The 27,946-nt window shown below is 43.7% G+C and overlaps 1 protein-coding gene across 1 annotated transcript in view; it reads right to left on the reverse strand.

The window, feature by feature from the left end:
• Positions 1-7,252: 7,252 nt before the first annotated feature.
• Positions 7,253-27,946, reverse strand: part of PRDM16 (PR/SET domain 16) — a 38,433-nt gene continuing 17,739 nt past the window's right edge. Inside the window, exons 4-7 of the mRNA XM_036743640.1 lie at positions 20,377-20,546; positions 18,721-18,895; positions 12,902-13,132; positions 7,253-7,839 (exon numbers count right to left, since the gene is read on the reverse strand). Of these exons, the coding sequence (XP_036599535.1) occupies positions 7,827-7,839; positions 12,902-13,132; positions 18,721-18,895; positions 20,377-20,546 (589 nt within the window). The 3' untranslated portion in view covers positions 7,253-7,826. The remainder of the gene's footprint in view (positions 7,840-12,901; positions 13,133-18,720; positions 18,896-20,376; positions 20,547-27,946) is intronic.

The raw sequence follows: 27,946 nt of genomic DNA on the forward strand, positions 1-27,946 counted from the left end.
AATTAACATTATGTTGTATTGTATTTTTGTTTTAAAAATATTTCCCGATTATATTCTAATCTAGTTGTGGACCAAATGTTCAGTGGAATATTTGATGCTTCTGGATAGTGGTTCAAGAGTTGCCTTAGAAGTCAGGAAGAACTCGGTTCAAATCCCACCCCAGGCATTGAATTAATTGTATGACCCTGGGCTAGTTGCTTAGCCTTTCTGTCTTAATTTCCTTATCTATAAAATGAAGAGGTTATATTTGAGAAAGTTTCAATAGGAGTTTTAAGACAGATGAAATCGCAGTCTCTCTCTCTCTCTCTCTCTCTCTCTCTGTGTGTCTCCCTTCCTCTCTCTCCTTCTCCCTTATGTATAATATATGTGTATGTATGTGTATACACACACACTTACAATGTTGTGTATAAATTCATCATAGCAATGGAAAAATTATATTCTGCATACATTCTTAATCTATAGCATTATCCTCAAAATTGGCTTTTCCTAGTCATTATTTAAAGGAATTCTCTACACAAGTATATTTGTCTTTATCATAAGCATATATATATATATATATACATATATATATATGTGTGTGTGTGTATGTGTATGTGTTTGTGTGTGTGTGTGTGTGTATATATATATATATATATATATATATATACACATATGTATGTGCTTACATGTATACACAGATGCCACAAAGCTGATTTGAAGGCATGCTTCCTGCTACCTGCCATGAGTGTGGTTCTGTTGTGATCTTTGCTCCAGACCCCAGCATTGCTGATTAGGGCTCTAATGACAGAGACCTTTCCCTCAGGGATCTTAAGTTGTAGTGGAAAGGGAAGAGATAGAATGAAAAATGAAACAGGCAGCTGACAAATCTAACTTGCATGAGAGGGGGAGAATGGGATGGACACAAGATAACCATGATTCAAGGGAGAGTGAGGAGTGTTAGGAAGGAGAAACCATGAAAGAGGTGACCCCTGAGATGGATCTTGAAGGAGAGTGGGGGCCTTCACCAGATGATATGGGAAAAGGATGGGAGTATTCTATTTCATGCCTAGGGGGAAGTGAAGAGATGGATGGGAAGAGTGAAGAGCATTTGGTTTCTTTTTCACCTAATGTTAATACCAAAACCATAACAAGGGCAGTGTGATAAGGGCTGTGTCCTAGGGTGCTGAAATTTACAGGCCACTGATGGCACTTGACACAACTCAACCTCAAGCTCAGTTAGCAAGTATAGTACATTAAAATCAAAAACTGCCAGAAAGGCACCCTAAGTGAGAGCTCTTCCTTCCCCCTTCCCTACCCGCAACTTCTCCATGTCCCAGACTTTCTCTCTCCCCCCATGTGGTGTTGATCTGAATTCTGGAACAGTATGCTTGCTCCAGGTACCAAAATACCTAGTTATAGCTCTGGCTGAAAGCATTCTTTTCACTCAGTTCCCAGGTGAGGATCCCTGACCCACTCCTCCCTTCCTCCATGGCAGACATTGGGAGCCCAGCACAATAACAGTCATTAGCACCGGTCTTAGAAAAGCACACAGGTTTATTGCATATCAATCTCATGTATAAATTCATCATAGCATTGGAAAGATTACATTTGGTATACATTCCTAATCTACAGCATTACCCTCAAAATCAGCTTTCCCTAGCCATTATTTTAAAGGAATTTCTCTACACAAGTACATTTGTCTTTATCACAAGCATCAAAATGAAATTTTGCAAAAAAAAATCGCTCATTTTAATTATTTTCTACACTTCATATCTTTTTTTAAAATCTCATTTATTCTCCCACAAGCGATTTTCATATTAATTAATTAAGAACTGCCCTCCCCCCTTGTCATCTGAGCAGTTCCCGATTTCTAGTCCTGGACGTTGAACCTAATCACATATACATAAGTGCATCTACGGAATTTTTTTTTCTGTTTTTAATAAAAATTTCACAAACAGACACGATAATGACCGCTAAACACGAGTCATGCACAGTTTACTTATAAACACAACCAAAGCAATATACAATCCAAAGTGAAACGGGACAAGCACCATCCGCTTTCTCAATGGTTTTGAAACATTATATGAGAACCAGACATTTACAATTTGATTATTTTTTTCCCAACACTATACAGCCCTAAAAGAAAAAAAAAACCGAAACCAAAACAACAACAAAGAACCTTAAATCAAACCGGTCTCGTAACAATGGGGAAAGAAACAACAGAAAATGCCTAAATTCAGGATTCTTAACAAGCATGATATAACTGTGTTTTTAAATTATGTTTTTTGTTTATTTTTTTTTCTGCAGGCTGGAGAAGACGTCTGGGCAGAGCATCTCTCCGCTTGGAAGAGAGTGGCGATCACGGAAAATATCGCCCAAAGAAACCTTTCCCTAGTGAATTACACATTTGGAAACTTGAGCTGCCATCTTCATCTTTTTTTCCAAAAGTGGTAATCATAAGAATCCATGATAGGCAAAATTAATAATAATAACAATAAACAGTAACAATTATTGAAAAAAAAGGAAAAGGATGAGAGAGAGGGGAGTGAAAAGGAGGGGCGTGGGATCATAGTATCTGGAGCCAGAAGGGACCTTAAAGGTCAACTCATCCAACCCTCCTCATTTGAAGGTGAGGAAATTGAGGCCCAGAGAGGTTCAGTGACTTGCCCAAGGTCACACAAGTGGCATAACTGGTATTTGAAGCCAGATCCTCTGACCTAGATCCAGCATTCTTTCTACTGGTCCAGTTCTGCCACCCAGAAAAAAAATTAAGTCCTCAGAATAATGTAAGGATGCTTTCATCACAGTATCACTCAGAGCAAGAATTGCATGGCTTTGGGAGAAGTGCCTGCCAACCAGGAACAGTTTTGCCTTCATGTTCCTAATTGAGATCAGAGCTTTCATCGGCCCAATCCCTGTTAGGTCTTTCACAGGCAGCTAAGTTCGGGTTACCCTTCTCCCTAACCTTGGCTACCTCAGCCCCTCCTTTCTTTTTTTTCCCCTCAGATTCAGCAAACACACTAGGGCTGAGAACTTTGAAGTCACCTGGATAGGAGTGGGGTGGGAAAAGATACCTAAAACTCTGATGCTTAGAGTCTAAAAAAAATGGGTGCACCAACTTAAGCATATACAAGGAAGACAGGGAGGGCAGACTTCTGGGGCCTCAGCTAGCACATCAAAGAAAGTAGTTTTTTGTCTCTTCCTTTGAAATGACTTTCTTTTTCATGCCTATTTCTTCCCATTCTGGCCTGCCATCGCCTATATGGTCAACTATCCCTTCTTATTTAGCTGGGATCCTGGGTCCTGGGACAAGACTAAAGATTAAGCTACATCTTCCCAGGGGAAAGGGACCTAGACAGTCAAGTCCAACAACTGGTCAATTCAGTCAACCTATTGGTATGGCTGATGGCTTTCACTGGATTTGACTCAATTGTCTGGTCATTCTGGCAGAGCCTAAATATGATGCATAAGAAAGGTTAGTAGCCGCATGATGGTTGAGGGAAATGGACTCCTCATCTCCACTGATTCAGCATGACGGTAGAACACAAACCAGGGCAGCAACGAGGCCTCCACTCACCATTATACTCCTTCCACCAGGGTCCATGGTGACCTAGCACCTGTGCCAGTCATGCCATTTCTGCACTTTGCAGACATGGCACTATGGCTGCCGGTGATGGAAACAACATGGAATTTAAAAGAGATTGAAAGAGACCAGCAGGGTCCTTGAATTCTCTGCTGCTCCCAATATGGTGTCCTGCGAATTCCCAGCATCTTCATGATTCTACCAGAATCCTCTGTGGCTTTTATTGGTGTTTTGTGTACTAGAATCTAGAATCATCTGAATGGAGGTGAAAACCTTGATGCCTAGGCTTCCCTGAAGCTTGTGGTAAAGATAAGTCCTCACTTCAGATTAGGGGAATCCAACATTTTTTAGAAAAAACATTCCAGGGACAGGCAAATCATAGGAATTAAGTGCTTTCTTTTTTAAAGGTCTGAACTACAAATGATGAAATCTTCCACATGGAAGCATACTAAGCAGAAATCTCTTGAGCTCTAAATGTCTTGAAGTAAAACAAAACAATTAGTTCAGGAGGTTCAAGTGTGTAAGTGGGGGTTCTTTGGGGGAGGTGAAGAGGAGACATTGTGCAGACACATGCAGTTGTCACATAGACGAAGGATTTCACTCATTCTACTTAGCCCCAAAGGACAGAACCACGACCAGTGGATGGGAATTACAGAGGCAGATTTCAACTCAACATAAAAGGAAAAAAAAAGTCCTAGCAATTAGATCTGTCGAAAAATGGAATGAGGCTGCCTTTTGGTGGGCTGGGGGAGAAGGAAAGGGTGGATAACGAGTTCTCTCAAAAAAGGATTGGATAATTACTTGTTGGGAATGCCAGAGAGGAGAGTCATGCTTTGGCTACAGGTTGGACCAGATGACCTTTGGGGCCCCATTTGACTCAGAGAATTTAAGATCAGCAGAAAAGCTGAATATTTTACTCTGTTAATAGAAAGCAGGAAGAATTAAGTGGTAATGAAAAATGCTAACTCTCATCTCTTTTTATGTTGCCAATATACGTATGTGTGTGTGTTTAATATTTCTGCTGACAGTCTCAACTTGTCTAATTTGAGAAAGATGGGTTGAAGTCCTCCATAAAGTACAGAGAAATCGGCTTCCCCCTTCAGCCTCCACCCTCTACCTTAACCTTTTAAAGAGATACGATTACAATCAGAATTTGCAGAAAGGGAGATTCATGACCAAAGAGCCCTATCTCGAGCAGAGAACTTCCTGTACAACATCTAACAGGTCTGGCAGAAAGGAAAATCAGCAGTCAAATGTATGTAGAGGTGAGCTTTTCGATCTGCAAGCTTCACTCAATTTTGACAAGGCCAGCCTGCCTCATTCATATTGTTTTCTAATCACCCAAAAGAAGGATCAGCCCCAACCTGCTAAACTGTGCAAAAAAGACCTACCCACAAAAACTTAATACTTGGAGGAGCGGCTCGAGCTGTCGACAGGTAAACTTATGAGAGAGAGAGAGAGAGAGAGAGAGAGAGAGAGAGAGAGAGAGACAGAGAGAGAGAGACAGAGACACAGAGAGAGAGAGACAGAGAGAGAGAGAGAGAGAGAGAGAGAGAGAGAGAGAGAGAGAGACAGAGAGAGAGAGAGAGAGAGAGAGAGAGAGAGAGAGAGAGAGAGAGAGAGAGAGAGGCAGAGGCTCATTATTGTACTTGAAAGAAAGAAGGAAGGAAAACTGAATCACTTAGATTCTGATCTATCAAAGCAAGTTGACCACCAACTCAAACCCCAGAATCCCCTCCTTCGGCAGCTACCACCCTGACTAATAGATATTTCTATTGCTAAAGTTCAAACTCTGACTATATACAGCTATTACCAATGGTCTTTGTGAATGCATCAGCTATACTTGGAAACGATAACAGGAATCTGATTGAGTTTTTTTTTTCTTTTCTCATTCCTTTCTATAAATAAACACTGTAAATTTCTTGGTAATATGGCACTTTTACCTCGGAGGCTGCCCTGGCTAAAAACACCTTGGTTCACAGTTGTCTCTATTTACACTAGAAATTTTTCTTTTAAAGGGTTACTTAGGCGAGGCTATTGTCCTCCTCCCCCCTTCCCCTTTCCCCTCCTCCACACCTCTCTTCTTGTTGGGTCATTATGTTTTTTTTTTTCTCTTTCCTTCCAAACAATAAAAGAAATAAATAGAACACTTATCCTAAATGCGACTGTAATCGAAAATCAAATTTAACACAACATATGATTGTCTGGAAAATTGGCAGCAGTGACAGCAGGATCAATTGGGGGGTATTTGGCACATTAATTTTTAAAAAAATTGTCCTACTCCCTGGTTATCAATCATACAACACGCAACCTTAATACACGATTTTGGTCCTTCACTAGATACTTATATTAACATTTTTTCACAATGAGGCTATCTAATGCCAAAAAAATACTGTTAATGAAGAAATGAAAAAGAAAAGAATTAGAAAAAATTACAAGTTATATACAGATTAAGGTAAATTCCATGAGGAAAAAAAAAACAACATTATTATTTTAAATTGGCCCCTATGGGAATAATTTAAAACCCATTCGAATGAGCAAGTAATGTGGTGCTGGAGGACGGGTGGATGCTTCCAGGAAAGGAATGTTCTAGCTTAAACTCTTAGAGCCTGGCTAACGATGGTGGACACAGCTCGGTTCTTGAGCCGCGTCTTGCCAAGATCTTGTGCAAACATGGGAAACGGGAGTTAAATAGTGTCTTGTGAATCCGGAGTCCGAGGCACACGTACGAACTTGGCGGCTTGGAAGTCTCTGACCCCCTTGGGGAGCCACGGAGAGAGCAAACTGAAGTGCCTTTTATTCTTCCAGTCCATGTCATAGAGGGTTGAGGAGCGAGGTGGGAGGGAGAAGGGCACAATTCTAGGGCGACCCAAGAATGGCCAACAGGTCCTGAATCTTGAACAGGGAGGCGGGGACCCGGGGCAACAGAAGCAAGACCCCTTGGATCTCGGGGGGAATTCGGCACGTAAGGCACCGAAGGCTCCCTTTTCGGTCTCCTGCCTCAGTTGCACCTCTGTGTCTTAGGTGGCTCACGTCGGCCCAAACTCGAGAAATTCAGGCTCCATGGATGCATTGCCAGTAGACCCCTCCCACTGGGCAAAATTAGGGGTTCCCTAGCTCTAGCTACAAGTCACTTAGTGGCAGGCACATTTCTTAGTCCCAACCATGGGGCAGTCCTATCTGCAATGACACCATGTCTAAGAATGGCTCAGGAAAGTCCTTAATTTTTGTTCTAGTAGGGTTTTTACATAGGGTCTTCATGAGCCTTCATTTTCACTTTTCCAAGTGGACAAACAGGATCAGAGAGAGAGAAAATAAAGGGGGAAGGAGAAATGAAAGTCCACGGTTGTCCTAAAGGATTTAAAAAGCACATGCAGTTCCTAGGCTGTGCTTGAGGCTGGTTAATGTCCAGGAGGGAGCTGATAGTTCAAATCAACGCAAAACTAGTTTAAAAAAAAAAAAACAAAAACAATTTGCAAGTAGTTTTAGATTTTTTAAAAAATACTTTAAAAAATCATGAGCTCAAAGAGAATCTGTAATAACAAGATTATTAAAACAGTTATTTCTGTCCTTTTCATTATACATGAAAAAAACAACCGCCACAACCTGACAACTTAAAAGTGATCTATCTCTTTAGAGCCCATCTAGGTCTATCCCTTTTCCTTAAGAAGTGCCATTCAGGTCTCCTGAAATGGCCAAATGGCTTTAATTTCAAATTTAAAACTCTACATTAGCTGGCCTGGGATGGGGGCAGAAGAGGGGGTTGCTGTCTCACAACTCTAATGAACTAGGTTTTGATTGCTGTTAATGTGCTGTTACTGTACCACAGATTAGCCGGGTTTCCAAAAACTATTCTTAGAGATGGTGAAATCCTGGGACTGCTTCAGGGATTCTCTGGGTTCTGAGGTTCAGTCCGAGAAATCAGAGACAAACTATGGTGGGTAGATTAAAAAAAAACAAACCCAAAAAAATCAGGTGTTGCAGATCACAGGTGAAGAGTTATGTTTCCCCAGCCCAAAGCCTAGAGGCTTCCCTGAGGATCTCTGCTCTGTCTTGCTGTTGTCCAGAATTTCTGCAAGGGGGCATTAATAGCATGGTAGTCTTCTCACTCTGGACTCTGTCCCCAGTGCCTCCGTGACCTCTCAGAGGTGGTTAATAGAGTTGAAGGCCCCCGTCTCTGATGCTGCTCCTGTCATGTTCAACCAAGCATCCAGAGAGTTCTGGGAGGAAGCGTGAAGAGGAGTGTTCTCAGAAAGAGAAAGCATCATTGCATAAGCCTGGTGGGAAGGAAAAAGACCACAACAGAGACAAACAGCAAAAGAGATGAGTGAATAGATCTATATGACATGGAAAAATCCCCAGCAAGTAACCCAGTTATTCCCTTGGAGACCACCCTGGAACACCGCCCTCCACCAGCCTCCCCTTTACAAGGAGGGGTAGCTATGTAGGTCGTGACCTTCCTCCTCCATGCTCACAGAGCACTTTGTTATACACTTCTCCAAGACACTCACCTAGAATATTGTATATTATGGACATTTATGTTTTGGTCTTAGCATCTATTCTCCATGAGGGCAGGGACCCTGTCATGATTGTATCTCCCCCGGGCATAGGAAAATTGTTTCTAGTTGCCAGCAAAGATGAACAATGCCCACCCTGTCAGGTGGCAGTGGACCTGGGCATTAAGAGGGAGAGTGGGAATAGGGTCTGCCTATTTTAATTCTGCATCAAAGCCAAACCCATGGGGATGGAGTGCCATGATTGCCCTGGGCTGATAAAATGATGAGAGAAACACCACCATAATTTGTTGTCCTAAATCATCAGTTAAATAACCCAAATCTATAGTGCAGAGAAGTGCACTTTCTTCTCCTTTTTATAATTTCAGTGGTCTGAGCTTAACATAGTGCCTGGCATCTAATAACCACTTAATAAATGTTTATGGATTGATTGTTTGAGTCAAAATGAAATGTTTCCATCAGAGAACTCAGCTTAATTTCTGTAAATGCGTTCTTGTTGGACATGATCGAACTTATAGGGAAAAACAAAACAAAACAAAACATTTCCTGTCCACTCCTACGGGGGAGGCCCTTCGCAGAGTTAGTAAAAAGACAAAAGACAGAGACATGCAAATGGCTTGTGCCGAGCCCCCATCGGTGTGCTCCTCTTAACCTGTCTAAACAGACATGGTAACTTAAGCCTGACATTTAGTTAGCACCTGTCCTTGGTTGGGTCTTGCATAGAACATGGAAAAGAAATTGACCACACTCTCTAGGATCTTAGACACTAAGTGAAGTTCCAGACATAGGCAATATGTTTGGAAAACAATATCCCTTAGGTCAATACCTCAAGAACATGCAAATTTGTTGATGTAGGAACTCCTGCTGATGCACCTCATGACCCACCTACTGACTTGGTGAGTGGATTGAGTCTTAGAGAGCTTGCCCAGCATCACTTATTATCACTTATTATCTATCAGAGAAAGGATTTGAACCCAAATCTTCCTGACCGTAAGCCTAGCACTCTATTATGCCTCTCAAACTGCTTCTCTCTTAAGAAAACACAACATTAAAGACATTTCCTCTGAGCCTGTTCTATTTGAATTGTTTTTCTTGTCTCTGGGACCCACAGGATGTGTATGCATCAGCTTTTAAAGTAGGACTGAATGAGAAGACATTTGGAACTTCTTTTGAAAAAAGGCTCTGAACAATTTAAGTTTAAAGGACTGCTTATAATTGTCCCCTTTTCTGGAAATGGTACAATCTCTGGTCTCAATGCCAATCTGAAGCTGTCTTGGCTTGGTCCAAATGGACAAAAACAAATCACAACTGATCAGAAAGTAGGCATTCCTACAACTGGTTTTTTAAGAACAAAAGAAAGTGAAAGAAAGAAAAAGAAAGGGAAGAAATAAGACAAAAGGAAAACTTCCAAAATATCCAAATTTTATTCAGAAGACCAAGCTTATTTTCTGAAGACTGGTCTAACTGGTCATGAAGAGCTGGCTGCCCACCTAGTGATGAAACTTCTTTGGCCATGGCAATCCATGAAACAGGGACAAATTTAAAACAAAGAAGCAACCCCCCCCCCCCAAATCACTGTGATGAGAGTGGAAGAATGGCGGATGGGGGCACAAGACACACCATTTTTAGACCACCTAGAGGCTTAATTTTGATCCTCTTGGTACAATGAAAGTCACACCAGATGGGCAGGCCTGGGTGGGTTGCCATCTCCATGGATGGAGAGAACTCAGGAACCGAGGAGATCACAGATCCATCACTCAACCACAATACAGGTGCAGGTCAAATTTAGGATTTAATTTTGTCTGAGCAGATTCAAGAAGAGGCAGCATAGTAAATTGGCCAGTGGGTCAGGAAGACGTGGGTTCAAGCCCTGTCTCTGGCACATACTTGCTATGCGATTCTAGGCAAGCTCTGGCTTATCATCCTAGGTGAGGGCTTAAGACTGTAAGTCTCAGAGACAACCTGAATTGGCAGAGGGAATTTCCTCCTCAGAAAGGTCTGAATGCCAATAAAACCATAGCTCCAGTCCCTCTTGTACATCAAAAGGTCACTAAGGACAAGGAAACTGCCCCATGACCATCTAGCCATAGGCCCAGGTTTGAAAAAAGTGACCAAACCCTGGGAAACTTCCAAGTTATAAACTGGCAACAAGGTGGGCAGCCCTGCCAGGAAGGGGCAGTCTGGTGGAAACCAAAGAGCGGTCTAGCCGTGGACCCCAGAGGCTGTTGGTGACCCAGTGGGAGGGGAGGGGAGGAGGCAGGCATGATGCTCAGAGAGAGAGATACCTACCTGGTTTTTAGCCTGCCTGTACAAGGTTTGTTTTATTGCCTCAGAGTCTAAGGTGGAATTAAACACATCTTTAACTTCAAATGCTTCCTCAGCCGCTTTGCGGAGATCCAGCCCCTTCCCAAAATTCGGCATCTGCTCCAAATCTAACAGGCCGGCTTCTTCCTCCTCCATACACCTGTACCAAGGACCAGGGGGAGGGAAGGGGGTGACCTGTTTGTTAGCTGGTCTGGCCTCGGAGGGCTTTTACTGATGCCCGAATGGCTGACTTGGTGCCTGCATGCATACCCCGCAGAGCCTCCACAAGCCACATGCACAAAGAGATGGACACACAGACACACACAGACAGGAAGCTACACACACATACACGCACATAGACATACACGGGATGCAGAACAGAAATCCAAAGGAAAGAAGAATTGGTGGTCACGGGTGCACACACTGCCGGCACCGGGACCATGCCCTCAGGTTGCCTGAGAGCTTGGGTTTAGATGGCTGGTGTCTGGCCGGGTGGTTGATGGATAACCAGTCCTTAATTACTTCAGGAACCTAATGTAGTTCTTAATGGAGGCCTGGGACGTGCATTCCCAGGGGTTGGGGGTTCAAGTGTGATTCGCTGGGAAATGGAATCTATTCCCAGAGTTTCCTGATGGAAACTCCTGGAATGGCCCTCAGGGTGATGGTGGCAGTGGACGATGCCAAAGGAGATGACAGAAATAGCCTCTGTCCTCAGCCTGTTTGAAAATCTACAGAACCCATGCTCTTCTCCTAGATTCCCTTGACCTTGTGGATTGTCCTGATTCCTTTTAAGAAGGATGCTGTAATGAGCCCCAACTCATGGGGAGCCTTTTCCCTTCCTGTGACCTACAAATTCTAAACCTGAGTTCTAAACCACTGGAAGGATTCTTATTCAGGGAGGCATTTTGATGACTCAGAAATCCAGAGTCCCAGAATCTCAGTACTGGAAGGGACCTTGGGGGCCATCTGGTCCAACCTGTGTCTGGACCAGGAATCTTCCCTACAGCATATTGACAAGTGGTCCCTAAGACCTCCAGTGAAGGGGAACCCCTCTCATCCCAGGATGGCTCTTTCTACATTCGGACAGTTTCAATTGATGGGAAGCTTTCCCCTGCACTGAGACTGATCTGATCTGGGTTAAGAGGACCCAGGGGTCCTTGATCCTAGACTGAGAACCTGAGGGGGCCTCAGAGGCCACTAGGCCACTAGACCAAGTCCCTTATTTTACAGATGAAGAAACTTAGGTCCCTTCCAGAGACGGGAGGCAACTTGGCCAGGATCCTACAGGTGGTTCAAGGTCACAAATCACAGGGGTTTTTGAAGAGGCTGAAAACCTCCATTAATTTCCAGGCTGGAGAGTTCCCAAGCTCATCATCTCAACCTTGGCCAGATTTCTTCTACAGAGTTCTCAATCTTCTGCCACCCCTGGACAATAGATATATATTCACTATGGCCAGTTCCATTGTTCTGACCCACCCCATGGCATGGGGCTTCATCTCAAGTCAGGAGTCTCCTGGCTTTGAACTTAGTCTCCAGAGAGCTGTTTATACATTAATATCCACATGCAACTGGAGCTGGACTACTCTAGGAGATGACTGATCAAGGAGCTTGGAATTAGGTCACCACATCAAAGATTTATCATTTTAGTGCTGGAAGGGACCTTTGAGGTAATCGAATCTAACCCTTGAATTTTACAGAGGAGGAAATGTGGAATGACTTGCCCAAGGTCACGCAGCTAGTGAGTGTCTGAGGCAGGTTTGAATCCAGACCTTCCTGACTGATAAAGAACTGGAGTTGGAGCCTGGAAGACCTGGGTTTGAATTCTACCTAAGACACTGATTGTGTGACCCTAAACAGCTCACTTGACCTCTTTTTTCTCCTCTTTTAAAAGGGGATTGTAATAACCCCTACCTCACAAGGTGTTTGCTTGTAAGGATTAAATGAGACAATCTGTGTAAAATGTCTTGCAAATCTTAAAGCACTATATGAATGTTGGCCATTACTATCATATTATGTTACTTTATGTTATACTGCATAATTATATTATATGTAACATATAATTTAATTATATTATATAATATTATTGTAATTATCGTAGTCTTGACTCTGCCACCTATTATTTATGGGGACTTAAGCCAATCACTTTCCTTCTCTGGCTTTCAAATTTCTTTCCCATAAGACAAGGGAGTTGAACTCAGTGCTGTCTAAGGTCCCTTTCAGCTCCAGTTCCATGATCCCATGTAGTTGGCTGGGCCACCAGTATTTGGACTTTCCTTCTGTGGCAATAGCCGTTAACTGTGCCCTGAAGGTGGCCTTTGGGTGGGGGGAGATAGAAACTATGCTGGAAATGAAGGCTTAAATTGATTCACAGTCCAAAAAAAAATAAAGTGAATTCACACCCTGTGGCTTACCAATCAAGCCTTTGTTCCCCCTCCTTTTCCTCCACCCTCCCAGCCACCCTGGATGGAGTCAGAGCCCATCAACCCACCATGGGTAACTCCAGAAGAATGGCAGCACCCACCTTCTTGTGTGATCAAAGCTCATGCTGAGTGATGTGGGCTCTTCATCCTCCTCATCCTCATAGGCTCCTTGGGGCTCTGTTGTGGGGGAGACTGTCTCATCCTGGGATTTCCCTGTCAGGCTGTCGTCGTCTTCCTCCTCCAACTCTTCCTCTTCTTCATCTACGTCCTCTGACTTTTCATTGGCTAACCCATGGCACTGAGAATTGCTATCGATGTCCTGAATTTCTGGCCTGAAAGGGACAAAAGCAGGCCATTTCCAGAGGGGGGCATTAGCCATGGCCACCTATACTGGTCCCATGATCAGCCCAGATGGACCAGACCCTGCAGGACCTTCTCTCTACCCCATTCCCAGAAAACACAAGCCACGCCTTGGCAGGGTAGTCTGAGGATGTGGTCTAAGTTGTCTGACATGGTAGTATTTCTTCTAGCTAATGGATTATTGTGACAGGCACAGAAAACATATACTAATGAGTGAGACTGGAAACTGGTATGCATTCTACTCAATGAGAATCTTAAAATATTTTAGCCAGATGTGCATAGAAGACACAGCTTTTTCTAGGATTTTTTTTTGGAAGTGAGGGGGAGAGAGTGCTGTCTTAAGGTAGAAGCTAGGAATATGAAGAGGGTAGGAGAGATGTGGGTTTTCGTTTTCCCATAGGCGAAGTTCTTTGCAGAATGGTTATATGTCATTATGTATCTTTCCATGCAATCCCACCCTTCCTCCAGCTCCATCACATACATCATCTTCAAACTCTCTTTCCGTAAAAAGTGAGGCTTATCCTGGATAGCCTCTGAGGTCTCTTATGGTCTGAGATTTCTTATCCAAGCCACTATACCTAATGTACCCAGCTCAGTTCCTATGGATGGTCAGGGTGTATTTGTATGACCTAAACCATTTCTGCAGAAGAGGGGCAAGAAATTCAGGTCATTATCTGGAAATCTCTTATTCTTCTAAATATCTGACAGTTTGGTGGCATGTAGACAATGACTCTAGGTGACTGGTTCCTGACAGAATCTTTGGCTTTCCATTCAGGTCACACAATTGGAGAACGTAAGAGCCAGAATGGGCCTCTAGAATGATAGGATATAAATGCTGGAGGGTGGCTAGGAATATAGAACCTAGAATATCAGAGCTGGAATGGAACTTAGAACAAAGAGTGTTAGAGCTTGGGTGGAGACACTTAGAACAGAGAATGTTCTATGAGGAACCTTTGAACAGAGAAAGTCAGAGCTGGGAGGGATCTTAGAACAGAGAAGGTTAGAGCTGGGAGGGCCATTAGAACAGAGAATATCAGGGTTGGAAGGGGCCTTAGAACAGAGAAGGTCAGAACTGGAGAGGATCTTAGGTCATGCTGAGTATCAGATATAGTCCTGCAAGAACAGGAACCGAGTCTTCCATCTAGTTTTTACGTTAAAACAACGCAGTTTTTAGGTTAGATCATAGAATGGCCTTAGAATATAAATTGTCAGAGCTGGAAGGGAGGAACAGAATTTAGAAAATAAAATGTCAGCAGTAGAAGGGACCCCACTACATAGAACATTAGCCCTGAAAGGGACTTTGGAAGTTGTATATCAATGCTTCTCACAGTGCACAGACACAGCGCCTCAGTGTCCCCTGAAGAAAAATACACCTGGGGCAGGGAATGAAGCATCTAGCCTTGGGTTTATGCTCTATGGATCCAAATTTCTTTCATCGTCATCACCTGCCCATGAGACTAAAGTCTCAAGGTAACTCATCCTTCCTCAAAGGGCTGTCAAAACAAGGGCTCAGTAAAATCTTACAGTGTCAAAGATAAAGGGATATTTTTAATTCTAGGGTGCCGAGGACGTGGAACAGTATGGGGTGTCCTAATTGGTTCTTCAGTGGAGTAAATTTCTGGTGCAAAAGAAGCCTTTAAAAAAACCCAAACCCAACCAAGAGGCCTTCCTTCTCAGGGCTGCCTTTTGTCACCTAGTCTAAACATATCAGGAGTGTGTTTGTTTTAGAGAATTGTGATTGATTTTCTTCCAGAGGATGGCCGAAATCTCCCTCTGGTGCTCTGTAGCCAGTCTGGGTGAGAGTCCTTGGATTTGGGCTAGATGTTTTTTTTTCTCCAAACCTACGTCGGTCAAAGTTGAAATATTCCTCATTTCCTCCAGGAAATGCTGCCAGAGGGGTTGTTTTGCTGTAGCTCACAGTTTTAACCTAAAAACTACGTTGAAGATTCGGTTCCTACCTGGCATGACTCTATCTGATACTCAGCTTGAGTAGGAGGTCTCAGCCATTTCATGTGTGTGTTTGTGTGTGCATGTGTGCTGTATGTGTGTGTGTGTATGCATATATTGGAAGGAAGTACCTGGAAGAGAAAAAAGGGCTTAAAAACAAGAATTCTTAATGATTTTTTGGTACCAATCTGATGAAGCCTCTTGATTCCTTCTTAGAATAATGTTTTTAAATGCATAAAATAAACCATATAGGGTTATAAAGGAAAATGATCACATTGAAATATGAAATATTAACAGCACAAATTTATGGACCCCCAGGGTTAAAGAACCCCTATTTTAAAATGGGCCATTTGGCAGATGCAGCTGGAGACTCAAGAGAAGGTAAGTTAGAGAACACTCTCTGAAAACATCAGGCTGAAGAAAGTAGGTGAAATTTGGCCCTGGACTCAGAACTCAGGGCTGCCCTCTGTTCTGACAGTGTGTCGGGGGGCAGGGTTTCAGTCGTCACACTGTGGAGTACATCCCACACTGATGGAATAACTCAGGGAGAAAAAGAAAGCATCTTTTGTTCAGAGTTGTTCTCTCAATCCCCCTTATCTGACAATTCATCTGTTAAATAATTGAAATGGTATGGAGGGCTTCATGTAGGGGGTGGGGGTGGGGGTGGGGAGGTGGCAGCCCTTTGTAGTTAAACTTGGTAGTGTGTGTGTGTGTGTGTGTGTGTGTGTGTGTGTGTACACATATACGAGCTGATGTTTGTTTGTGCCCCCAGATTTATGTCAGAAGACGGAACACTGGCTAATGTCTGCAGCAGAGAGGGAAAAATCTGCCCGTTAATGAATGAGCCTTCTCCGCACACTCCAATTCTGGAAGCTAAATGTTAGTTTAAATTAGGTTTGTGGTCCTGATCACAGGTGTTTCCACAGGAAATCGCTGGCTGATAATGACTTTCTGATGAAATGCAAGACTATAAAATTCAAGCCCACTTTTGAAATCTCAACAGTTTCATCTTTATTAATGACCACCCGTGGACATAATGGAGACACAACCTCTTAACTAAACAAACAAGAGGATAATTGATGGGTTTGTCAATTATCTTTCCTCCTGCATTAATTAGCCAACACTTGGTCTTTTCCTTTTTTAAACAGCTAAGATTCTGATCACTTGAAGAAAGCACGTTTCCTGGATAAAAGCTGGATAATGTTAATAATCCAAGCAACCAACGTTGATATCAGCTGGATAAACACAGAACTTCTGATTCCCAGAATGTCTGCGGTAGCTGTCTAGGCCGGCTGGTTCATATTGACCTTATCCATGTTTCCGACCCTGCTACTGTATATTATTTCAATCAATTCCTTCAGCCAACATATATTTTAAAGTACCCACTATGTGTTACCGTATGTTGTTTCAAGCAATTCCTGCAGTTAACACATATTTAAAGCACCTACTATGTGTCACTGTATATTAATTCAATCAATTCCTTCAGTCAACATGTATTTTAAAGTGCCTAATATGTGCTACTGTATATTATTTCAATCAATTCCTGCAGTTAACACATATTTTAAAAGCACCTACTACATGTTCCTATGTATTATTTCAATCAATTCCTTTAGTCAGCTGGGGATCTGGAGACCAGACCCCCTCTTTGATAATTAGGTGACCAAGGAACAGATCGCCAAACATATTTTTAAAGCACCTACGATGTGCAATGCATTCAGCTAGGTACTGGAGAGGTACAAAGATGGGTAAACACTCAAGTACCTTGTAGTCTCATCATTCATCAGTTATAGAATCTTATAATTATATATCTTATGATAATATATTCATGTTACATATTTATTAATATAATTATGCAGAATATAGAATTATACGTGCTATATAAATATATATACATATAATGTATCATTATATGTAATCTTATATATGATGATAATTATATATGTATACATACACATATACATTATATATAAACTATATATATACACACACATATACATTATATGTAAACTATATACACATATACATTATATATATGTGTGTATATATATCTCCTTGAGGGCAGGGATTATTCTGTCTTTGTATCTCCAGTACTTAGCCCAGTTCCCAGCACATAGTAGGTGCTTAATAAATGCTTTGTGACTGGTTGACAAGCAGTGCCTGACACATATTAGGTACTTTAAAATATTTGTGGGATTGAATTGAACTTAACTGAATGTAAGGGAGCCCTTGTGAAGAGTAGGGACAAAGACATGACAAAGGTAACTTGTCTGCTGGTGGGTTTTAGCCACTCGTTCCTTTGGGAAGTCATTGGACCAAATGGATTTCCTGACACAGGACTGTGAATTATGACTCCTTGCCAAGACTTGGACTTGGGGGCATATTGAGGGTGTTCTGGAAACAAAACGATTCACTGCCACTGAGTCCTGAAGAGCACAGACTCCTGGGCTTCAAGAAAATCCAAATGTGTGTGTGGTGGGAAGAGAGCCAGGACTGGGGATCTGAAGACCAGACCCTCCTCTTTGATAATTAGGTGACCAAGGAACAGGTCACCAAATCTCTCAGAGCCTCAGAAAACTTTCTAAGCTTAGCTACTAAATTGTAGACCGGCTGCTATCTGCATTGGTGAAGGGAGGTCCCATAGCAGATAAAATTCTTGATCTTTGATGTATTCATGTACTATAAAAAAGCAGTGCTTTGGGGGAAAGGTGGATACAATAAATTTCCGGTGAGCTATACTTGTTTTAAAAAAAACCCCCAAAACCTAATCTAAAACAGAAGCACTAGGAATCCAATCTCAGATCTAAGCAAAGACTAAGGTAAGATAGATTACAAGGTAGATATAAGAAATAATGATAGTCAATAGACCTGGTGGGTGCAAAGAGCCAGAAGCAAGGCTGCCCCGTAATAGAGAAATGTGTGGTGTGCCTTGGATAGCTGGTCAGTAAATGGCCTTTACTGCCATGGCCACACACACGGCAGGAAATCACATCCAGTACCGTAACATCTGGCTAAGAATTAGAGTCACACAATCAGCTCAGCCAGTGATGGAGCATTGAGTTCTGTTGCCTAGAAGAAAAATTAGCAAATTCTTAAATTGATGCCCTGTCTATACAGTACTTTTGCTAATGCTAATCCTTTGCTTGTTTTAAAGTCATTACTGTCTGGGAGTAAATGAAAATATTTGTGAATTGGAGTCTAAGTTTGAATTTCCTAGTAGGGACGCCAGCTTGGTCAATCCTTTCTTGTGTTAGGATGACCAATGAAAAATGAATGAATGAATGAAAAAATAGTTATTAAGCACCTACTAAGTGCCAAGTGCTGGGGATACAAATACAGAAACAAATGTAGCCCCTACCTTCAGGGAGCTTATATTCTAACAGAAGACATAGTAATACTTAAGCTCAAAAACAAAAAAACCCAAAACTAATGATTCTCCATCACAGAAGAATAAACAGAAACTCAATTCAAATAAATACCCTTTTTTGGGACCTTAGCCAGTGCTGGGTAAAGCATCCATGTGCACACACACCTATTGACACTTGGCATTGTTTTTTACAATGTGAATTGGGCCCTTTGGGTCATTCATATGATAATAACTTATTACATTTCTTACCTTTTATCCGTTAGAGTTGATGCTTGGTTCAGCTCGCTATTTGCAATAAAGTTTCTGATTTCAGAGAAATATGAGTCCTCTTTTTCATCTAAAAGTGCATGGTTGTCTGATTCTGAGTTGGGGGAGGAGGCGCTGGTCCCAAGGTGATTCGTAATGACTCCGGCGTGCTGGCTCACTGAGAAGGAATCATGGGTGGGGAAGAGAGCCGTAAGGAACAATACCCTTCATTCCTCCGGTTGTCCTGAAGGCTCGGAATCAGCCAAGGCCCAGCCTGGCCAATCTGGGGCCAAGTGTGGAAGCAGCACTGACCGCAAACTCGGGGTGTTTCTTTTTAAATATTTGGAAAAAACTCACATTGTATGTTTTACTTTAATGAAAATACTTTTCTGGGGTGAACAAAAGGATTCTTATGCAATCGATCACCTCTCACCCTCTCTGCCACACCCCCCTCCTTGCCTCTACTCCCCTCTCTTCCTGTCTGAGCTCAAGGGATGTCTCTGACACGAGATGTCTCCATTTCCTGGTGCCCCCTGAAATTACTGCGAATTGACCTTTTATGTATTTGTTCATTTGATATATATATATTTAAATCAATAGCCTTCAATTCTGTAGTCTTAAATATGTGGGTTAGCAATATATCTCGTTTAGAGGTGAAAAGGACCTTAGAGGTCACCCAAGACAACCCCCCTCATTTTACAGATGAGGAAAACTGAGGTCAAGACTTGCCCATGTTCTCACGGATAAATGAGTGGCAGGATCCTAACTCAGGTCCTCTGGTTCCAGAACTAGTGCTCTTTTCACTCTCTAAGATGCGACGTGGCTCAGGGATAGAAAGATGGTCTTGGAGACCTGGGTTCAAGTTCTCCCTGTGACCCATTCTGGGTGTGTGACCCTGAACATATCGCTTGAGTCCTCAATGCTCTAGAAAACACCCTAATATTATTACTTGCAGAGTAGGTGCTGACCTGCACTGGTGGAGGGAATTTCCTCATGTAGGAGTGCCTATTTCAGCGAAGTCACTAGTCCACTCTCTGTTTTGTCTTTAACTATATGTATATATGTCCTCTTTGACAGAATGCTTTCTGGGGGCAGGGACAATTTTGTTTTTGTCTCTCTCTACCCTCTAGAACTGTGCTCAATGCCTGGCGCACAGTAGGCCCACTTATTGTATATGCTTACCCTGTTTCTCCCTCCTCTCTCTTTCCCCCTCCTGCCCTCTCTAACTTTTTTCTCCTCCTCCTCCTCCTCCTCCTCTCATTCCTCTGATACTCAGACTATGTAGGACTGTGGCAGACTGGGCTGCCTTTTTTTGTGTGGCCCTTGAGCTAAGAATGGGCAGACATATAAAAATCAATGTGAGTGTTTGGGCCACACAAAAACAGGCTGGATTTGTCCTGAGGGCTGTAGTTTGCTGACCCTTGGTCTAGGCAGCTAGGTGAATAATGTGCTGGGCCTGGAGTCAGGAAGATTTGAGTTCAAATCCGACCTCAGACGCTTCCTAGCTGTGTGACCTTGGGCAAGTCATTTGACCCTGTTTGCCTTCGTTTCCTCATCTGTAAAATGAGCTGGAGAAGGAAAATCTCTGCCCAGAAAACCCCAAAAGGGGTCACGAAGAGTCACGGCTGAACAACCAAAGGAAATACCCAAACGGTCTACCTGGAACATTCTCATGTTCGTGCTTCTTCAGGTGTCTGTCCAAGTTGGTCTGTTGTCCAAAACACCGATTACACAGGTGGCATTTAAAGGGTTTCTCCTTGTTGTGGATATTTCTCACGTGCCGCTGGAGATTGGAGGAAATGCTGAACGACCGGTCACAGTATTTACACCTGTAACACACACCCAAAGTCCCATGAGTTAAGGGGCAGAGAATAAACACTCTCATTAGAGCTCAGACTCCAGGAAGGTGGGAAGGACCCCGCAGCTTAGGCTCAAAGGCAGTCAGTTGGAAGGGACCTCAGAACCCATCCAGTTTTCATGGAGAAGCGTTTTGTAAACTATCATACAAATGGAAAGGATAAGCTGGGTAGTTCAGTGGTTAGAGCTTTGAGCCTGGAGTCAGGGAGACCTTTGTTCATATCTGGATGTGTGACCCTGGGAAAGTCACTTAACCTCTGTTTGCCTCAGTTGCCTTATCTGTAAAATGGAGATGATAACAGTACCTATCTCCCAGGGTTGTTGTGAGGAATAAATGAGATATTTATAAAGTGTTTAGACAGTGCCTGGCGCATAGTAGGTGCTATAGAAATGCTTGCTGTTATTATTATAATTTTCCATGACTTCAGTGAAGATCGGAATTCATGAATTTGGTGGGGACAACCACAGAAAAATCACACTGCTAACGGTGGATTATGGGGACGCCCAGAGCTGCACCTAGGCCTGAGAACCTGGGGCTTTGATCCAAGGTGCCAGAATTTAGAGAGTGCTAAGAACACCTGGGGGCCTTCCCCGCTGTAGGAGCAACAGAACCTCACAGCTACCGAACAAGAATAATTTGTTAATATAGATCCTGTGATTTGATGGTGGCTCTGCTCCAGGCCCCACCTGCCCATCCCCCTGCGTATCACCCGACATGGACATCTGCCCCCACAACGAGGTCTGACGGTACATCTCATGCCACAAGTATGCGCCGTTTGCCTCAGTTAAGAAGGTTGATAGCCGTGGCTCTGGGTTCCTCCCTCTCCCCTGTCATAAAGGGTTGATGGAAAAAAAGTTAGAGAAAGCGTAGACTGAAAGTTAAAAAAGTGTAATCTCTATGTGATATAAATGTAGTGCTGGAATTATAATAAATGATAATAATAGTTATATAGGACTACTGTGCGCCGGGTGCTTTGCTAAGCTCTTTACAATGATCTCATTAGAGCCTCACAACAACCCTGAGAGGTAGGGGCTATTATTATCCTCACTTTACATTTGAGGAAACTGAGGCAAACGGTGCTTCGGTGACTTGGCCGAGGTCACACAGTTAGGGAGTATCTCAGGCTAGATTTGCACCCATGTCTTCCTGCCTTCAGTCTAAGCTTGGAACCCTATCCGCGAGGTCATGCTGCTTCTCAAAGAATAAAAAAAGTTTGGAAAATGAACACACGCCCACTAATGCTCCTCTCTTGTAAGAATCTGTTTTTTTTCTAAAGCTGCTGGCATTCCCTCCCCAAAATCCATTGGGTTAATTTGGGGGTGTATTGTGTTTCTACCAATACAGGTGTTCATATTGTTTCCTTCACTAGAATACAGGCTCCCTGAGGGCACAGTCTTTCTCCGGTGCCTGGAATATAGTCCATACTTAGTATCAGGTCGGGGTTACAGTCCTGTCAAACTCTCCGGGGCCACAGAATAGGGGCAGTGGCCTTTGTGACTTGGGGAGGGTGAGGAGGGAGCTGGGAAGGAACCCTTGGGAGGAGAAGGTGAGCTTTGCTCTGGCCAGGCTCACTGATCTGGAGTGTGAAGGAAGGGACCGCAAAGGCCATCCAATCCAACGCTTTATTTTATAGATAAAGGAAGCATGGGGGTGGGTGGGTGTGGAGTGACTTGACTAGATTCATACAGGTAGCAAGTAAGAGAGGTGAGATTCCAACCCAGGGTCCCTGAGTTTGCGTATCCATTGCTCAGCACATAGTAGGTGCTTTGTCAATGCTTGTTGACTTCACTTTCCCACTGCCTCTTGGTGAGTGATTCCAATCGAATGCTCGTTTGATATGGCCCCTCCCCCCACGGATCTCTAGACCCACTTCTTTCTGTATCTCCTCACAGTGTGTGGATGCTGAGTGTTTCCTAAAGGCTCATGGCCCCCCAGTCTTCCTGGGGCTCCATCTGAGGTCCTTCAGAAGTGATTGGAAGCAGTGCTGTAGGAGACCTCAAGAGGGCAGCAGCGAGCCATACAAAAGGCACCAGCTGAAGCTTCTTAATGAGCAAGGGACCTGAGTCTCCCAGGGCTGAACCTCAGTGACAACTCAGAATCCCATAGTAGGGTAGAGAGCTGGAAGGAACCTTAGAGATCATCTTTTTACAGAAGGGGAAACTGAGGCTCGGGGTGTGTGTGTGTGTGTGTGTGTGTGTGTGTGTGTGTGTGTGTGTGATAAGGGACTGGTTCTAGAGCTGAGAAAATCCAGGGATCTAGGATTCTTTTGGAGAGCCCTCTAGAAGAATTAAAATAACTCCATCGGAACCTTTGAGGCAGTGCAGCCCAATGGCCTGCGTGTCAGGGCACCTGGCTTCCACAGTCTCAACCCCCAATGTGTGGTTTGGGGCCTCAGTGCTCTGAGTGGAATTCCTCATGTGCTTTGTAACTCTAAGAGCCTGGGACCGCAGACCTAGAAGGGACCTAAGAGGCTATCCTTCCTTTTATAGATGAGGATCCTGAGGCCCAGGGAGGGAAGGGAGGCCCACGCAGTGAGTGAGGGTCTGAGGCAGGATTTGAATCCTCCACCTAGCCAAACAAGGACCTTGAATGTGTTAAGGGGCGGAGGGCTTCCCTGGTACTAGCTCTGGTCTGATGACAATTGGCAGTTTTCATGGATGATGACACCAGATCATACATTGATCGTTCTTTTGCTCTTAGGGCCCCCCTTTTTATCAGTTAGTGATGTATAGTCACATTACCTTTGCCACGTAAGACATAAAAGGACTGTTTCTCCCATTTTTCAGGAGGGAAAGCTGAGAGCCAGAGATGTTGGGAGATAAATACGTAGGTAGATGGATACATGACAGATAGATGGTCAGACAGATATTTAGAGACACATAGACAAGTAACTAGGTAGGCAAGCAGAGAAGCAGAGAGTCATATTTTTTCTCACAACAACCCTATGAGGATGATAATACAAGTAATTTTTTGTTTTGGGAGATTTCAAAGGTATGAGTGAACGCCTGTCAATCAACCAAAGAGCATTTATTAAGCAACCACCATGTTCCAGGCATAGTTCTGAGTGTTGGGGGTGCACAGACAAGAAAAGAAACAGTTCCTCCCTTCAAGGAGCTTATGTTCTGTGAGAGGACACAGAGTGTGTCTTAGATATACTCTAAGAGATCCATAGATAATATGCAGCATAAATAAAAAATGTATTCAAGGCAATCGGGGAGGGAGGACACTAGCAGCTGGGCTAGAGGGGGATAAGGAAAGACTTCACGTAGAAGATGGTTCTGGAGCTGTGAATTCTGGGAGGAAGAGAGAGATCCCACGAGGCAGAGGAGGGAGTCTGCTCTGGCTGCCAGTGGGAAGGCAGAGGGGTGGGACATGGACTACTGTGAGAGTGGGTGGGGGTTGACTGGACCATAGAATGTAGGAAGGTGCATAATACATAGCAAGATTGGAAAGTGAGGTAGAGGCCAGACTGTGAAGGTCTTTACAAGCCAAATAGAGCAGTTTATATTTGATCCAAAAGCTAATAGAGAGCCATTAGAATTTTTTGAGTACAGAAGTGACATGGTTGGATCTATGCTTTAGAAAAAATAACTTTGGTGGCTGTGTGTATCCAATCAGTGCCAAACTGTGCCTCTTCTACTTCCACAACATCCTCCAATACATCCCTTCTCTTCTCTCTACACCCACAGCCGCCATCCTAGCTCTGATCTCTCAACTGGACTATTACAATAGTGTCCCAATAGCCCTCCCTACCTCCAGTCTCTCCCCTGTCCAATTCTGTCTCCACAGAGCAGCCAAAGTTATTTTTCTAAAACATAGGTCTGACTGCGTCCAGGGCCTCTTAGGACACATGTCAGGCTCTCCTTTGCTATGTCCAGCAGGCAAACTGGGCCCTGGTTTAGGAACTCTTTGGATCATTGGAAGAGGCATGGTCCTGGATGACTGGGCCCCCTGGAAAGTACGCACCAATCTGTGGGTACTCTGCTCAGCCCACCATTGAGTCTGTCGGGTGGTTTTCCCAACACATCAAGAATTCCCTTTGGCAGGCAGGGAGGGGTGGCTGAAGTCCGAGACTATTAGGTGCCACATGCACACACCTTCCAGATGTGCTACAGCTGTGCCGAGGATTTGATCTCAGCTACATAAGCCCATTATTTGGAGAAGAAACAGGGAGAGCTTTATGAAACACCCTTTGGAGATGCTTATAGTTTCCGTGTTTCCCACTCTGAATGCTGCTTAGTAAAGTCTAGAAGGTTTGGAGACTCAGAAGACAGACTGAGAGGGGGAGGGTGTTGGCTGTACTGGAAGTCATTTTGATACTGAGGTCATTTTGTCCATTCCTCTGCCTCTAGAAGCAATACATTTACTCCACTGCAGAGACACAAGGTTTTGTTCTCTCCTCAAATTCCTGCTGTGGTTTCTGATGAAGATTCAGTGTCAGTCCAGTTTCACAAATTCCACAGACAGATCTGTTTCCTTCCTTCCTTCTTTCCTTCCTTCCTTCCTTCCTTCCTTCCTTCCTTCCTTCCTTCCTTCCTTCCTTCCTTCCTTCTCTAAACATTTATTAACTACTCTCTATATACCAGTGGATATAAAGAAAGGCAAAAACAGTCCCTGCCTTCAGGGAGCTCCCAATCTAATGGGGGGAATAGACATGCAAACAACAACATATAAACAAAGGTGAGACAGGAAAGCATGGAGTCAGTCTGCACACAGCCAATAAATGTTGAATGGAATTTAAAAAGCATTGAGGGGGGCCCTGAGGAGCCTCCCCTCTCAGTTTATTCACAGGATGTGGGCAACACAGCAAGGGAACAGCATATTAATTCAACCTCAAACCAAGTGCCCAAGGAAATAATTTGCAGGTAAGTCTAGGTGCTGCATGAAAAGCCTTTGCCAGAGCTTAGCAGATATGCAGATGACACCAAGCTTTGGGTGGGGGTGGGGGGAGGAGACAGGTAATTGGTCCAAAAAAGTCTTGTCAGACTGGAACATCAGACTGAATTAATTGGGATCCATGTAAAGTCTTACATTGAAACCTACTTCACAAGTAGAAGTGGGGTGTGGTAGGACAACAGTGTGTGTGAAAAAGATTAGAGGAAGGGATAGGGGGTGCTGTCATCTCAAGAAGAGTCAATAGTGTGATATGGCAGCCCCCAGGGTCTGCATGAAGAGATGAGTAACTGTTAGCAATCAGTAAGTAATGGTCTCACTGTTCTCTGCCCTGGGCAGACTACATTTGGAACATCGTGTTCCATTCTGGATGAGCCATTTTGGGAAGGGTATCAATAAGGTGGAGAGCATCCAGAGGAGAGGCAGCCAGGATGGCGAAGGGTCCTGAGTCGATGCCACACAAAGTTCTATGAAGGAACTGGAGATGTTTAACCCAGAGGAGAAAAGACTCAGAGATGGATTGGGGGTGGGGTGGGAAGGCAATAGCTGGAAGTTGTGGCCCATGAAGAAGAGTTTAGACTTGTTCTGTCTGGTTCTAGAGGGAATAAGAGGCAGGGGCACTGGGTGGAAGTTCCTGAGAGGCCAATTTCATCTTAATTATTCATCGTTCATCAGTTTCATCAAGGAAATTCCCAATGATGGAGCTGTCCAAAAAGTAGAATGGACCATCTTAGTGGGGATGGGGGCGGTGACTCTCCTTTTTTGGAGGTCTTCAAGCAAAGACTGGTCAGTTGGCCACTTGTCAAAGGTGTCATAGAGAGGATTCTTATTCAGGTACAGTTTGAACTTGACCAAGGATTCAGAAGCATTGTGTATGTGTGTGTGTGTGTGTGTGTGTCTGTGTGTGTGTGTGTGTCTGTGTGTGATAAATCCCTTGGATGGTCTGGTGAAGCCTAGGCCCCTCTCCTCAGAAGTTGTTAAATGCACAAAATTAAATATTGAAAAATACAAAGGAAAAGAATTACATTGAAATATAGTTATCAAAGTATTAAAAGAACAAATCCATGGAGTGTAGGTTAAGAAACACTGGACTAGAACTAGGTCCCTTCCAACTTTAAAATTCTGTGGTTCTTTGAACTGGCCCTTTAATGACCAAATTTGGACATTTCAGAACAGATATTCTGGACAGAAAGAAGAGTCAAGATATAGTGTAATAATGAATTTAATGGGTTGCAAAACATTTTACGAATATTATATCATTGTAGTGGACAGAAAGGAAGATGTGGGTTCAAATCCTGCTTCTGACACACAGTGGCTACGTGACCCTGGGCAGGTTACTTAACTTCGGTGCTTGAGGCCACTCTCTAAGACTACAAACTACAGAGAAGGTGCTGATGTACTGGTGGAGGGAATTTGCTCACTTGGGAGTTCTCTACGCTCATAAAATCATAGACCAGTCCTCATCCCCATCCCCATCGGCTACCCAGGCCAGGCTGAGACTGCAGAATTTAGAAGCAGCTGTGCATGCTGAGATGGTTAGGAAGTCTTTGAAAAGTTCTACCTGCTGTCTCCTGCTTAGCTATGGAGATCCAGGGCTAGATATGGGAAGTGGATCATGGGCTTGTTAAAATAAAAATGGGCAACAGAGGGACTCGTGGAAGGCACTCTATCTCATGTCTCTGGGGTCAGGAGAGGGTGGGAAGAGGGAGCTTGTATTAAATTTGGCCTCCAGGGGCTCAGGTCCTACATCTCTCCTGGCTTTAATCTAAATAAATGACCCAGGCAGAGATGTTGACTTAAAATTTAGGGGCGCAGTGAACAAAGGGGCTGCCGGGAAGTCCGACTTTTCAGGCAGCTGGGATTTGCTTTGTGAATTGACGGACAAATGGCTAGTGGAATTTATTGTGGAGCAGTCAAAAATAATACAGTACTAAGGTCCAAAAGCTAATAAGCCGGAGCAAACAGTGAATAGCAATGAGCTATAACGGAAGGACTTTCAGAAGGACCTTGGAATAATGAGGGACATACCCAAGGAACAGCTCTGGGAAATGGGGAGGCGCTTTTAAAGGGCAGAAAATGGGATGGGAGGGGCAGGGAAAGAGGGAAGCCACTGGCCACAGGTTTGAATAAAGGTCACAAGTTGGGGGGCTTGTCTGGGCTAAGGGTCCGAGGCCCCCCCACCCCACCGCTCTAGCACTTAGAACCAGGGGACTGATCCTGCTGGTTTCATGTTGGTTCCAAGGGGATGAGAATGACCACAGGACGGTGGGGAGGTAGGGAGGGACTTTTAAAAGGGAGAAGGGACAGAGGAGAAAGGAAGGAGGAAAAGAGGGAGAGAGGTGGGGAGAAAGGGAAAAAAGAGAGAGAAAAGGAGGGAGGGAGGAAAACGGAGAGGAAGAAAGAGGAAGGACAAAAGAGTAGAAGTGGGAAATATGATGATGATGATGATGATGATGATGGAATGGGAGAGAGAGAGGG

This window comes from Trichosurus vulpecula, chromosome 2, assembly GCF_011100635.1.
Source record: "Trichosurus vulpecula isolate mTriVul1 chromosome 2, mTriVul1.pri, whole genome shotgun sequence".
In the NCBI taxonomy this organism is placed as follows: Eukaryota; Metazoa; Chordata; class Mammalia; order Diprotodontia; family Phalangeridae; genus Trichosurus; species Trichosurus vulpecula.